Consider the following 15421-nt stretch of genomic DNA (forward strand, 5'->3'; position numbering starts at 1 on the left):
ATTTGCAGGCAAATGGATGGAACTAGAAAATATCATCCTGAGTGAGGTGACCCAAACCCAGAAGGACAAACATGGTATGTACTCACTCATAAGTGGATACTAGATATAAAGCAAAGAACAATCAGACTGCAACCCACAGAACCAGGGAGGCTGTATAGCAGGGGGGAACCCTAGGATGACTGTGGCTTATAATAAGTTTTGGTTTTACTCAATTACTGGGCAAGCCTCAATGAAACATTTTACTATTAGGATAAGAATTTATACTGTATCAAGCTGATAATAGAAAATAATAAAAATGAAAAAAAAAATTATAAGCCATGACATTTCCCTACAATGAGACAATGTTTAGACATAAAAGTGAAGTGATGATACACACTGGGATATGGATAAACTTTGATAACATTATAGAAAGTGAGAGAAACAGATTGACCAAATTGTGCATTGTGATTCCATGTACAGTAACTGTCGAGAACAGGCAGATCCGAAGAGAGTGGATTACGGTTATCAGGCCTGGGGAGAGAGGGGAGAGGGAATGGGTGGTTATAGGAAGATCCCTTTTCGGGAAGATGGCGATATTCTAGAACTAGAGAGAGGTGATTGTACACTATCATGAATGTACAAAATGTTACTGTTTACGTTTAAAATGCTATGTTATTTTTGCATTTAAAAATAAATTTTATCTTATTAATAAAAAAAAAAAAAGTGCACCATGTTAAAAAAGAACAGCATATTCAAAATGGTCCAGAGAGGAAACTCAGAAAGGTCTGGGTGTCTGCCAGTGTCCAAACCTTGGTTTTTATCTTAGATTTCTTCAGTCTGAACCTCCAGCTTTCCATCAAATACTGAGCAATTTTCCCCAGTTCCCATAGAGTTGTCTGCTCCTGGGTTTCCACTCCGGTACAATTCTCTGTATTTGCCTCTCCCTCCAACCTCAGGGATGATTCTCTATTTGCCTCTCCCTCCACTTCAGGGATGCTGATGTTCCCTCTGACCTTGTTGCATCTACTGCTCTGGGAAGAATTGCTGTCCAGTTTACTCAGCTTTGTACATGCTTTAAAGCAGGACTGAAAAGGCTCTCATTTTTATAATTCTGTAAGCTTTTTATATGTTAGGAACATTAGTGCCTTTTTCATATGAATTAAACATGTTTCCTGGTCCATCATTTTGTTTTCATTTGTATTCTATAAATGTAGTCAAATTTATCAGTCTTTCCTTTAATGCTTGTATATTTTGAGCCACTTTCTCCTCCATTCTCCAACAATGGGGAAGTCCAAGGCTTTAAAACTTGTGTGAGGGTTTGTGGGAATGGTGCTTTGCTAATGCTCAAAGCCCACGTTTTCTTTGCTGGTGTAATGAGCCAATTGGCTGGCTGTCGATCTGATTAGTCAGGTCTGTATTCAGTTAACATGTTATGACTAATCCCAGGTAAAACGTTGAAGTCTGTGCTTCTGCTCTCCATCTCCCCCTCTGCCTATAGTTTTTTGTAACCACAATCTTGTCTCCTCAGAAGCCCTATCCAGTGTTCCAGCAAGAGCCTCAATGCACTGCTATCACTCAGCAGTTAAATTACAGGATTTTGTGTGTGACGTTTTGTCACTTCCTCCTCATATGATCTCAGGCAAATTACTCAATCCTTCTAAGATAACATCTCCATCACAGCGTCATTTTATAAGGTAGCATAACGTAGGGAACTTGCCAGCATAGGACTTGGTATATTGTCAGTGCTCAATAAATTAGTCTATATTAAAGGGAAGAATCCTTAATCCCCAAGTGATAATAATGTATGCAAATGGAAGTGATTAATGCAGAAACAATTCTACTGGAAGTGAAACTGTGCTGTATGTTGTGAGCACACACACACACACACACACAGGGCAAACTTTGCTAAGCAATGTGGATATTCTAGGTATGCCAACCAAATACAAATTATCAGTGAATACTATGAAAACTCAAAGCAGAGGGCATTTAGAGTTGGCTTAAAAAAAAAGTGTGGGAATTGAGCTGAACACCTGTCCTGAAAATACTGAAGTTTCTAGGCAATGCTCTGCTCTCAATGCTCTGTCCCAGACTTGGTGCCCTATCCTACCACAGGGTCCTAGCTGACAGCTCCAGCAGTCAGAAGAGTGGTGTGCCCCCACCCCCATCCCTCCATCAGTCCTAAGCAGGTCCTCTAGCTTAGTCTCCAGCTCAGCACTGTCTGCCCCAAGGGATTGGGCTGCCAGGTAGGAATCTAAAACCATAAATCCCTTTACACTGAAAAAAAAAATTTTTTTAACTTGATGGCTAGTAGAGAACATTGGTTTCATATGGCATTGAGAAGCATGACAGAGAAATTTCTAGAGGGGTGACAATGTTCTGAATTTTGGTGGGGTTTTGGAGCATGGTAAGGCACTTCTTAAAAAAACCATGAAGTTCACCTAAAATAGGTGCATTTCATTGTATATAAATTTTACACTAAACCTTGAAAATTCCGATGAATACTCATGTTGGAATATCAAGAAAAATATGCTGTTTGAAGTGGATCCAGATGGAATGGCTGTGATGGATAAATGGAAAGTTAGATGCTAATACAAAATTCAGGTGGTGAATACAGGTACCTATAAAATTCAACATTAGTTATCATAAATGGCTATGTGCAGAATGCACAGCAATCACAACATCTAGGCAGGAATGCCTTCTAGTGTTTCTGCTGCTTACCCGAGCCCCTGCTCTTGTCCTCTAGCCAAACATTCAGCCACAAAAAGTCCCTCCCCTACTACACTTTCCTAGGCAGGTCCAGGAGCCTCTTAGGCAAAGGAGAATGAAGCATGGTCCATTTGACCAGTGGGTCAGATCTTTGTGATCAAAGCCAAACCGTATCTATGTGCTGTCACAGCAGATCAGTAACGTGCTTTCCTCTACCAGGGAAATGTGCAAAAACTTGGAACTAAAGGTTTTTAATTGGAGCCGAGAACGGTGGTTCATACTTGGGAGGTGCAGGCAGGAAGAGCAGGGGCTCCAAGACGGTCTGGGTTGCATGGGACCCACTCCAATTTTTTTAAATTCATATAAATTTCTTAATATTCAGTTGGATTTTTCTGAATTCTTCCCAAATGGTGTAGAGGAATGAAAGCATTTGCCTTACATCCAGTGGCCATGAAGGGTTTAATATTTGTTGAGTCTTGGATATGGAGATGCTTTGTACAGTCTTAGATTCTTCAAATAGGGCTAGACAGCTCCAATGTCATGTCATGTTGTTGATAAATAGCAGATACAGGACTCAAATCAAGATCTCTTCAGCCCCAAACCATGTTTTCCCTTGACATTCTGACATCTGTTTTGATATGCAAAGTTCATATAACTGCAAGAATAGCGCCAGCCACTTCACATAAAGTAGCACTGGTTTATAACAGAATAGTTCCTAGGAGCAACGTCATGCTCTACTTCGTTTTCACCAAACCCATCTTTTGTAGCAGTTGTCACTAATCCTGACAAATACAGTCTGACTTGCCAGTACAGGCTGGAGAGAAGACTAACTGGTGAAAAGTACTTGCTGCTCTTGGAGAATGCCTGAGTTCAGTTCTCAGCACCCAAATGGCAGCTACCAACCATCTCTAACTCCAATTCTGACGCCCTCTTCTGTCCTCCACAGGTAATGGGCACACATATGGCGCACATCTAAACATACAGGCAAAAGACAATCATACAAAATCTCGAAAAACGGCCTTGGCAGTCCTGTCTTCTACATCTCTTGGGGCAGTTAAATATTTGATGTGCTTAAATAAGGGAATTTCTCCATTGCCTGTTTTACTATGACCACCTCTCAATGTCATGTATTTCCTTCATAAATCAGATAAGAATCATCCTATGGTATAAGGGACCCTCTTCTCCACCTTAAGCTAAAGCAGATTCGTCCACAGAAACTGCACAGTAATTACCAGCAGGTGGCTCTCATGCTGACCATTTTTGTTCAAGTGTCCAGGCTGGTCAGAAGTCTTCCTTAGGGTTGAACATTTCAGACTCCCGTGGGAATTTGATTGAGATCTGAAGGTGGAGACAGTGTGCCCTGTGCATTCTGTGATACCACTACCTCCAGGACTGCTTTAAACTTTTTTCATATTGAGTTGAATGACAGAAGTACCAGATGCCATATCCACTTTCTGAGCTAAGCCCAAAACGTACTTTCAAGTTTTAACCTAATGGTCAGGTGGGAAAGCTGGTTTTAACTGGATATATAGGTCAGTGAGCCCACGCTACTCCTCTGTAGAATTCTGCCCTTAGGTTGGACGTCTCTAGGCTAACCTGGGCCACAGTAAAACCTCTTCTCAGCAGAGACCTTATCTCAGCTTTGGTGTAATTTGATTCTCTTTGAACCTAATTTAATTTTCTAGCATTTCTATGTAGAGGGCCCAATTATCTCTATTCAGAAACACTTGCCTCAGCCAGTAATTCTGTGCTCTTGAGAAACACCCTTCTAAATACATTTTCCCTTTTTAATACAATTTCTGTGTTCTAGATTTATAGAAAAGGAACCAAGAAAGCATACACAATTCTAAAAATCAAGCTATCTCACTGTGAAAGGGAGATGGCAAGAACAAGAGATCTCCAAAGTGTTTGATGCAGGTCTTTCTGGCCTAAGTTTCCTTCCAGGTCAGAGGGGCAATCCATACTTCTGAAAAGCTTCATGTATGTTATCGAAAACTAGACTTGCTGAACATGTATTCAAGGTTACTCCATAGTCAAGTCTGTGAACAAGAAAGCTAGCCTGGCTTGAATCCAAATGGGGATTTTGAATACAATGATCTTTAATTTAGCTGGAAATGGATGGTTAAGCACAGGCTCTTTAAAGCATGCAGTAGCCCTCCAGTGCGCGTCATTATGTCTGTGGATCTAACTACAGGTCCGCAATGAACTGTGGCTTCGCTCTCAATGCTCAGGGAACACTGTAACACTTTGGATTATATATCTTGACTCTTCAAATGGCTTAAACACCTACTGGCTGAAATGTTAAATATTACACTGAACACCTCATAATGGAAGAAAAATTTCTTGGCAGTATTTTCAGGTCTAATGTTAGTGTGGAAAAATGCTTATTAGTAACTTAATGGACTTGATTTTGTGTCTGTGGTCTTTGTTCATTCAGAAACCCGGAATAATTTGGCTATAGCCTTCTAGCATATTTCCAATAAAGCAAAACTTTGATGCATCTAAAGCACTTCAATACACCTAGCAAACCATTTTCTAGCTTCTCCCTTGGGGTGTCATACGTCAGTGATGGTGCTACTTTCAAAGGTCACAATTCGATGTCAGAAGCATACCTGAGTGTTAATCATTAAAACTACTTTGTGAACTGTGGGGCTGTTAATCACTCCCACTTAAAATCAACATCTAGAGCCTCAGCACCAAGGATCTCACTAGCCAATCTCTCTGCCCCAAACCTCCTCATCCCATCCCTGTACTAGAGAATGATTGGAACCATATGGTCCTTGTCTACTAAAAATGATCAGACTTTCAGCAGGTGAAAGACAGGGAAGTAAAAACTGGGCATTAAACAAACAGGAAGGCGAGGGAGCTCAGAGGGGTTAGAGCTTGGCACATATCTGTTTGGGAACATGTTCTGTCGCTTCCAATGCCTCTCAGTCATCACTAGAGTCGAGTCACACACAGCCTAAAATGGCTTCAAGCCAACAGCCATTAAGGTAATGATACCCAAGAAGGGAAGCATTTCAGCAACTGTACTGACGGGTCGGATCCCTCCGCAAATGGAAACTAGCAACTGTGATGCTCCTTTGGACTACTGCACTAGACTATTCTGTATATAATCTCAATATATAATCTCTGTATATAATTTAAAAATATAAAGGGCTAGTTAACCTGCAAACTATGCTTTCAAACTAATCACTCTTCAAGTTTTAACACCAAGTTACTAAGACTATGGAGGAAAAGCCAAACAGAGTTGGTAGAGTATAGGAAAACCTGGGTGTTTAAACGCTTCTGGGAAGGCAAACTTCAGGCTTTGGCCGTTTGGACTTCCTCCTTCTACCCTGTGGCAACTCCCCAAACACCTGGCCAGACAAAAGGGACAAGCTGGCCTGATCATACGTTGTTGCTCCACTCCAGAACTCTTCCCAGAGACAATAATGGGGACCCAAACCTAGAAATGCATTTCTACACTACATGGTTTTTGCTGAAATTTGTGTCAACGTTGACAGTTGAAGGCAGAGAGGAGGAAGGTTGACACTTTCTTCCATAAGGTCTTGATGAGTGGTATCCAAGCAGACTGGGAAGGCAATTAGTCATTACTGTTTGGATGGCACTTTGCTTTGGTTTTGCAAGTTTTCCTTAAGAAAAAAGAAACTTGTTAATAAATCAAACCACAAAACATGTTAAATACCTGAGATAAACTTCAGTCATAAGTAAAATCTTAGACCATGTTCTACTTAATCTCAGTACCTTAAAGCACATTGATACTTCCACACTATTTCCTCTATTAACATTTTGACCATACCACAAGACTTGACTGATCATTTATCAGAACTTATTGTTATTCCCTATGTCAAAGTCCTAACTCCTCAAAGGAGTACCACTGCTCCTTTTCCTAATCACGACCTCCCTAGCATCATGGGTGAGAAGAAAATGGAAGCCCAGTGATCCACACCTTACCATACTTAAATCTGCCAAAGTTCAAATCCTTTCTTTAGAAATTACCTTTAAACACCATACCTCCCATAAATAAAAGCACTGTTTTCCTACCTCTTAAAATTTCAACATTAGTTTGTCATTTATTTTTATTTAAAACATCTGTAATCACAAAACACAAGTTATTTAACTCTTAGATAACTTTTTTGAGGCATTCAGTAATGCAAACAAAAAAAAATCATAAATTACAAAACCAAATTAGCTATAATTATTAATGTATGAACAAATGACCAATTATCTATAATATCAAAGCACTACACCTATAAACCTAAGTAAATTCCCTGCAATTTCTCAAATGTTGTAATAATCTCCACACGGAGCCTAATACAGTGCAAACTGACAAACTGTTAAACGGAATTAGAACAAAATCTGTCACAGATTATATCCAAATGCTACAGAATTCAAATAGAAACTTACTTATTGTACAGTGTGAGGTGAGGAGAAATGGCAGGTACAGAGCTGGGGAGCAGCCAGGCTGAAGCTGACTCAGCTTCAGTGAACTCGACTGGACTTTCCATGCTTAGGGAAAGAGCAGAGTTGGTGGCTATGCCGTCAGCAAAGCAAGGTATTTACTCAGGAGGTAATATTTAAAGAGACAAACTAACAATGAAAATATCTACCAATTACCCACCACTACAGTAAACAGAAGTACCAGGACACACAAACCCCACCCTAATTTCTAACTGAGGTATATACTTCTTGCGCCATTTATCTTTTGCTAATAAGGCTATGTGATGTGTTCAGAAACTAAAGCGCGCGCGCGCGCGCACACACACACACACACACACCCTCCTCCAGAAGAAAGGCAGTACCTACCCCAGCCTTTTTCCTTCTATCTGACGACCTGGAACAAGTAGTCACATGGCTATAAAAATTCAATCTGAATTGCATTTGCTACAATATTTATCTACCACAAGTTTTTGGTTTTTTTTTTTTTTAATAATCTGATCATCTTGGTATGGCAGTGCACAACTTTAACCCCAGCATCTAGGAGACAGAGACCCCTCTGGTGTACATGACAAGTTCCAGCCCAGCCAGGGCTACAGAGTAAGACCGAGTCTCAAAATTACTACAACTAGTACTAATGAGATCACTGTCCACTGTGGTATTGCAACTCCCTCCAATCACACTAATATTTAACATGGTTGTTTCAAAAATAAAACATTCAAGGACTCCACTGTAAATTTTTCTTCAACGTTTTTAACAGATGTTAAGAGCATTATCTTGAACAGTTTTCGCCTAAAAATGACTTGTTATATTACACATTTTATTCCATAATTCTGATAAGGAATCTGGTTTTCTGGTAATTAAACAAGATTTAGGACGATTTTGTTCTTGGACAACCTGAATGGCAGTGCGGTCACTCTAGCAAGCCAGTCATCCCGGGAACAGACACTCGAAGTACCATCGCACTGGCCAGGCTTCGGGCTCGGGGGCTATCGCTTCAGGTGGCAACATCCCAGTTAAGACAGAAGAACATTTCCCATGAAATGTTATGGCAAACATCACAGAGTATGCAGAAGATCCAGAGGCCATAAAGCTGGTGTCTTAAGTAACTCACCCTTGAAACAGGGACAGGTTTTCAAGTGATACCCAGTAAGTTCTTGCTCTAAAAATAAATGTTCCTGCTTTCAGAGTTCCTATTCTTCAATAGGATGTAACTGAGCAGCTTAACTTTTGCAATAAAAATCAACCATTCTTCTTAACAAACCAACAATGTAAAAGGAAACCCGTAAGAGACAAACTTTTCACAGTTAACGATAAATAAAAGTGCACTAAGTGTTCAAGTAGGGCATGTAGTTTAAAGACTACACGTGTCTCTTTGGCTTAGGTCATCTTTTAAAGGCTCTCCTCGGATCCCTGGCATTACTTATTGTGGTCATGACTGTTTGACTACAACGAGCTCCTGGTAGCTGTGGACTGATGGGTTCCCGGACATTGCTTCTACCACTATATGGAAGATGATATCCCCTTGACTCAGGGCCAGTCTGAACACCATTTCCTAAGATAAGAATACAAAAAAAAAAAAAAAAAAAAAAAAAAAATCACCATTTTCAGAAGTAGTCTATATTATGCTACAGAAACAATCATTTAAAGCTCCTACACACACTGTAAAGGCTTATATATATTATGGAAAACAAGCACCTTTATTCTATAATGAAAAAAGAGGTGGGCTCTAGGACTCTCTTCAACAGTGTTATTACCAAATACATCACCTTGGTACTGAATGAATAGAAAGAAAATCTAACTTGAGCAATAAAATTAGGAACAGAGTATTAAAAAAAAAAACATTAATTGCCTATACTGTAAAAAAAGGAGGGAGCAGAGAGATGTTTGAGTATTGCTGTGTGACTCAAATACAATTAATGTTTTGATGCAATCAAACTATTGGCATACAGATTTTCCACAATGTGAGTTGGTTACAAGTCTTTGGCTACCCTAACAACCACAGAAAGATGCATCTCAAAGACATATATATCCTCAGTTACTTAAAGACAAAAGACTTTTATTAGGTCTCCAAGGACCACTGGTGAGGTCTGAGAAGACAGGCTACTCTTTTAAAACACAACAAAGAACACCAGGAATGTTAAAATAGTCACCGACTGCTTCTCTACAGCATCATTTGTCTGGACAGGTTCCAATATGCCAAAACAGCCAGTGATTCTGCATATATTATAAATAACCACTACATCATACACATTTGCAAAAATAAAAAAATAAAAGATCTCATCAGAGGGTTACCAAAATTAGTCTTCTTACTAATCAATGTTCAGCATAATGGGCCCCAGTGTTTAAATACAGAATGTGCTCAATACATTGGCCTGGACAAGTATCTCCAAGTTTTACAAAATCATTTATTTGAGTATCCTTGTCTATTGGAGTTCCCGTTTAACACTAAATTATACCTAATGAGATTGTTTTTCTTTACATTTTTCATCATTCTCGTAATGTTTACATGTCAGCACAAATAGGGAAAAAGTCTTACCCACTGGCCCATATGTACTGGCACTCACTTTATCCTTCTCATTGTGTACCTGAAAGAAGTTTTAAGTTAGACAAATGAAGACAGAATTAACTCACGTATAAAATAATTTTTAAATTTTAAGGCTTTAAAAAATGATTTTCATCAGGCAGTGGTGGCGCACGCCTTTAATCCCAGCACTCGGGAGGCAGAGCCAGGCGGATCTCTGTGAGTTTGAGGCCAGCCTGGGCTACCAAGTGAGTTCCAGGAAAGGCACAAAGCTACACAGAGAAACCCTGTCTCGAAAAAAACCAAAAAAGATTTTCAACAATATTTAAAGATTTGTCTAAGTCCGTTCAATGTTAAAGCATTCAGAAATCTTCCCCAAGACTCTTAATAGCTTTTATTACACCCTGATAGTACCTCTACTCTGCAAAATACTAAACAGCACATATATCTATTGTCACAAAGTATATACAGACTCACAGGACCTATGTAATAAAGGTTACTTAAAGATTTTTTTCTTTTGAGACAGGGTCTCATATACCCCAAGTTGGCCTCACACTCGCTATGTAGCCAAGGATGGCTTTGAACTCCTTTCCTCCCACCTCCAACCCCCTGAGAAACAGGACTTCAGGCATGCACCACCACGCCAGTCTTAGGAAGCACTGGGGCTGAGCCCAGGACTTCATGCATGCTAGGCAAGCAGTCCATCAGTTGCACTATATCCCCAGTCCTCAACATCGTCTTACAGTTCTTTTCATTACACTTTGGACATCAGAGGTTTGGCCTACTGACAGAATTACAGTAAAGAGTCAACTTAACCCAATCATAAAAATATACCATGTATCTGGATTAATTACCCCTTTGTTCTGCTGCCCTCTATAATCTGGGTTTGGCTCACTGAAATTTGGCACTTCTGAATACACCATACAAAATCTGAAAGTAAAGGACAAGTTAAATGATTTTTTTGTATAACCTCCTTAACCTACAAAAATGAAAACCTTAGGTGTCAAAGAACTACCTTAACAGTAGCATGCTAATTCAATTCATCTGTAATAAAAACTTCCTAAATAACTACATCCCATATTAACACCCAACTATTTGATTCTCATCAAATCCCTCTTTTGATCACTATGAATCTGCAAAGATAATCGAAGGTAAAGAATAAATTCTAGATGATTAAGACAGATAATTGGCTAGCAAGCCACCACTTCCTCCCAGGGCTTCTTGTAATTGACAACACACTTGGTACCCTGTTCACACATAAGCATTTTCTTAGCTCTTCAACTCTAAAAAGAAACTAGATCCAGCTTGGGAAAATCTTAAACTGACCCTGACAAGGAATAGCCATGAGTAAAATGAGAACTTCCTGTGGTTCCTCACCTAGCTGACCTCCATTACTGTAGCATCTCTGTATACAAGACCATCCAGCTAGCCAGACCCTGTAATCCTGACCCAAAGACGTTTCATAACACTGACTCTAAAGGGCCCCACTGGGGCTGCTCAACGCAGCTCTGAGTACTGACAGTGTTTAAACCAGTTACCAACTTACAGCATGAAACCAAGTTTCCAAAGGCCAAGTAAGCGGTTTATAGCTTATACTTACTGTTTATTCTGCAGACATATTTGAAACTTAATCATACAAAATATATCTTAATACTTACTCCCCAATTTTTTGAAGTTCACCACCTCTTCCAGTATAAAGTGTCAGGCATCCTTTCCACATTGACGCATACCTAGAAGGAAAATAAATCAGGTTTTCAGAAGAATGTATAACTCTATTAGATTTTCAGTGTATTTCTGTATTAGGTAGAACTGCAAACCAACCCATTTACCCACCATGTCAAGTCAAATATAGTCCATGTAACTCTAATAAGAAATTACACACCGGGCGGCAGTGGCGCACGCCTTTAATCCCAGCACTCGGGAGGCAGAGGCAGGCGGATCTCTGTGAGTTCGAGGCCAGGCTGGTCTACAGAGTGAGTTCCAGGACAGGCCCCAAAGCTACACAGAGAAACCCTGTCTCGAAAAACCAAAAAAAAAAAAAAAGAAAGAAATTACACAAAGAAAATTCTACCGCCACATTATGACATAATCATCTAAATCATAACCCTAGGAAAAAAAACTTTGAGCACTGCTGGAGACTAAACCCAGGCCTTCCTTGAACTAGGCAAGCACTCAGCCACTATGTTACTGGATCTTGTTTCTAAGCCTTGCATTTAGGCATCTCCGGAAGTTGCCCAGGCTGGTCTTGAACTTGCTCAGTAGCCAATTAGCCCTCAACCTTGCCATCTTCCTGTCTCAGCCTCAGGAGGAACTGGGACGTCAGGCATGGGCTCCTATGCCTAACTTGAGAAAAACTTGACCGGACACGGTGACAGGCATTTGGAGTCCCAGCACTGAGAAGGCTGAACAGGAAAAACTCAAATTAGAGGCCAGCCTCAGAGAGGAGACTGAGGGGAGAGGAGTGGTGTTCTGGGAAAGCATGCACTGCTGTTCCTAAATGCATCAGTGGTTAACAAAGGGGGAGCTGCTTTCTGTCAGTGAAGAGCTGGTTTCATTCGTTAAAGCTCTCCAAACTATTTTTTAGAAAAAATGTTATACCTTCTCAGTGAACTGTTGGCCGACAATTAAAATTATTTTAAAACACAGACACCTAATTTCAACAGAAGGAACATCTGTAAAATTCTCTACATTGCACAGTTAGAGGAAAGCACACGATTTTTGTGCTCTAAAGACCGGTGTGCAGCTTAGTTAAGGAGGCCAGGAGGGAGGGAAACACCCAGAGAAAGAGAAGAGTTCAAGTGCATTCTAAGAAGGAGCTTCTGATACCAGAAATTCAGCATCTGTACTGCCTTCCAGCCACAGGGATGAGAATTTAACACACTAGTATTTTCTTTCACACTCACTGACATGGTCATGGAAGACAGAAGTTTTACTACAACTTCTGCAGACAGTTTCCAAGCTCCTCAAAATTTAGCACAACTTTATCAAGGAGCAAAAAATAAAAAGGAAAAAAAAAGGATCACTAATCTTCCTCTTGCCTTGCTGGCCTTCCCAAATTTTGCAACTTTTCAAAAGTATCAACATAATGGAACCAACTGTTTACTCTGAACAATTTTAAATGTGTATGACATTAAATCTAAGGAAAACACAAATTAGTCAGCTTAGTAAAATCAGACCGTCTGTTTTTTCAATGTTTCTTTGTACAACTACCAATAATACGTACTGGCTTATAATACGTACTATTATTATTATTATTGCTAAAGTCCTCACCATAGCCTCCAAAGGAGGAATTCTCTTTTGCAGAAGAAGATGTAATTTAGTGTTGCAATATGACTCAGTGTTTGAGAATAAGATGTCTAACTCCTGACTCTTACTTCCTGCTTTGATGATACTTTACCTCACTTCCTGAAAATGTTGTAAGTCTGTACAACAGTATCAAAGAACTCCTGTCCAGAGGACTAAATACTTCACTTCTCTGAGTCTTAGCCAACATCAATTGCCAACTATTTTTCTGGTACTTACCAATAAAATTACTACAATTCTCCTAATCACATAAGCTTCCACATTTCTAAGATCCTTCTCTGGCCTTTTCTTAAGACTAACATTTGGTAAAAACTTCAAAAGTTGATGAAAAACAATGCTCCATCTCTATGGCCAACAGTTTGCCAACTAAAGATGTTCTCCATGTATCAGATGCCCTTTCTGCCTATCAGATGCCCTTCCTGCCACTTTCTGTGGATTTGGGGGTTTGGGAAACACTGATCTTACAGAAGAAATCATTTTCAAGAATGAATGTGTATCCGAGACACTGTCTTTATCTTTTCTGAGTACAAACGTGACCACAGAAAAATGTTAAATTCAAGCTGGGCCTCTGAGGGCTGAATGCTTGCCTGGCACGTGGGAGGCCTCTGGCTCATCCTCAGGACATTTGGGTACATGCCTGTAATCTCACCACCTGGGAAGTGGAGGCAGGAAGGTCAGAGGTTCAAGCTCATTCTCCCGGGCATCTCAAAAGTTCAAAAACAACCTGGAATATAGGAGACACTTTCCAAAACGAAGGTGAAGGAAAGGGCAAAACTCCCCAGCTGCTCAGTTTATGTCCACACCACCTAAATGATGAGTGCAAACAGCGTTGACAGGGTCTCAAGGCACTAAAAAAGGAAGTGGAAGTCATTATATCGAATGCACGGGCTGATTATAAAGGTACTGCGGTCCTATCAGCCTACTGAAAAGGCTCACTGACTCCCATGCATTATTTTAAAAAATATAACTAACCTTTAAAACTGGAGGGGAGAAGTGAACTTCCTACCTGAAACACTCTTAGCTGCAAAGGGTGAGCTGCTGCCAATTCGGCCCACCCCAACAGCTCAGAGCTTCTTGAAGCTGCCCACGGAAGAGCCAGGTGACTCAAAACTTGGCAGGACGCCCTTAAGTCGGCGAACCCCACACCTACCCCCAATCTATGCACACCTACCCTCTGGTCAGCCGAATAATATCCCCTGTCTGTATGAGCCCTCCAATCTCATCCCACACAGAAATAGTGATGCTTCCCGTTTTATCAGCTACTTTACAGGACCTCACTTCATGGCCGTCTTTGGTTTTGGTCACGCGTCCTGTGAAGATTTAAAAATCAAAGGGAGGGAGGGAGGGAGGGAGAGGATATGTTAGATAACGAGTCCGTTCAGGGCAGCTGTCTCACCCTCCTAGGGCACGCTACATGCCTGGCTTCTGTCCCGGGCTAGGAGCCGAGTCCGGGCTAGGTTGGCCGGGAGCACGTGGGGGCGCGGGGCGGGGAAGAGGTCCGAGCGCTCGAGGGTGTGGGGCGGGCTGCGGACCCCACTTACCTATCTCCAGGACAATAAAGACGACATTTAAGTTTTTCAGTCCGGCCTTAATGTCTTTTATGAAAAGAGGAGGGTCGTTGACCCCAAACATACTGAGGCAGGTGCTGGCTACGCTGCGGCTGCGGAGACCCGCTGGGCAAAGCTTCCCACCCTCCGGGGCCAGGGGCAGAGCCTGGGGGAAGGTGGGCAACCTGGGGCGGGGCTGGCGACCGGGGTCAGGAAGCGGTTATTTCAGGGGCCGGGGAGACCAGCCCTGGAGGCACCAAGCCAAAAGAAAGAAAGAAAAAAAAATTGGAGGAGAGGAGGAGGGGGGAAAAAAAAAAGACGCTCACAAGTTCCAAAATCAAAAAGACGACGCGCTCGGCACACCGTGTGGGCGGCGAGCCGACGAGGGTGCGTGCGGACCGCCGCCTGCGCGGCTAAGGGTCTAAGAGCAGCGGGGACGGCCCTGCCCGAGTCTCGCTGTCCCTCGCACGCACGCACGGACGCACGCACGCACGCACTCGCGCGCGCGACCCCTCCGTCCCAGGCTCCGGGAAAGAGACCGTGACTGCAAAACGACGGCCGCAGAGCAGCAGCACAGCAACCGCGCAGCCCGCGTCCCCCAGCGGCGACTCCCGACTGCGGCCCCGAGTAGGGGCTACTAAACCTCGTCCCGCCCTTTATGGCGTCACGCGACGTCGCCACGCCCACGAGGCCCGCCCCTCGGGGCGGAACGGAGCGCCGCGGCCCAGCGCGGCCTCTCTAGCTCCGCCCCCATCCGCGCAAACCCCGCCCCCCGGGCTTCCAACCCGCGCTCGGCCACACCCTCTCCTCTAGCCCCACCCCCTCGCCGCGCAAAGCCCCGCCCCCCGGCCCTCCAACCCGCGCTCGGCCACACCCTCCCCTCTAGCCCCACTCCCTCTCCGCGCAAAGCCCCGCCCCCAGG

The 15421-nt window shown here is 42.2% G+C and overlaps 1 protein-coding gene and 1 long non-coding RNA gene across 4 annotated transcripts; both read right to left on the bottom strand.

The window, feature by feature from the left end:
* Positions 1-3202: 3202 nt before the first annotated feature.
* On the bottom strand, positions 3203-7460 carry LOC131923149 (uncharacterized). The gene is made up of 2 exons (XR_009382536.1): positions 7096-7460; positions 3203-6320 (listed from the first exon to the last, which is right to left on the bottom strand). It is a non-coding gene; the product is annotated as an uncharacterized LOC131923149 (long non-coding RNA).
* A 398-nt stretch (positions 7461-7858) lies between these two features.
* Nabp1 (nucleic acid binding protein 1) lies at positions 7859-15130 on the bottom strand. Of its 3 annotated transcripts, XM_059278077.1 has the most exons (7): positions 14826-15130; positions 14124-14262; positions 13540-13604; positions 11308-11379; positions 10504-10579; positions 9665-9713; positions 7859-8680 (listed from the first exon to the last, which is right to left on the bottom strand). In XM_059278077.1, exons 4-7 carry the CDS (start codon positions 11367-11369, stop codon positions 8511-8513), a joined length of 357 nt encoding a protein of 118 aa, XP_059134060.1. In that variant the 5' UTR covers positions 11370-11379; positions 13540-13604; positions 14124-14262; positions 14826-15130; the 3' UTR covers positions 7859-8510. The 3 variants fall into 3 exon arrangements, with proteins under 3 accessions (XP_059134060.1, XP_059134059.1, XP_059134058.1); XM_059278076.1 differs by lacking the exon at positions 13540-13604 and having other exon boundaries at positions 14826-15129; XM_059278075.1 differs by lacking the exons at positions 13540-13604; positions 14826-15130 and adding an exon at positions 14494-14783.
* Between the last annotated feature and the right edge of the window lie 291 nt (positions 15131-15421).

This window comes from Peromyscus eremicus, chromosome 13, assembly GCF_949786415.1.
Source record: "Peromyscus eremicus chromosome 13, PerEre_H2_v1, whole genome shotgun sequence".
Classification (NCBI taxonomy): Eukaryota; Metazoa; Chordata; class Mammalia; order Rodentia; family Cricetidae; genus Peromyscus; species Peromyscus eremicus.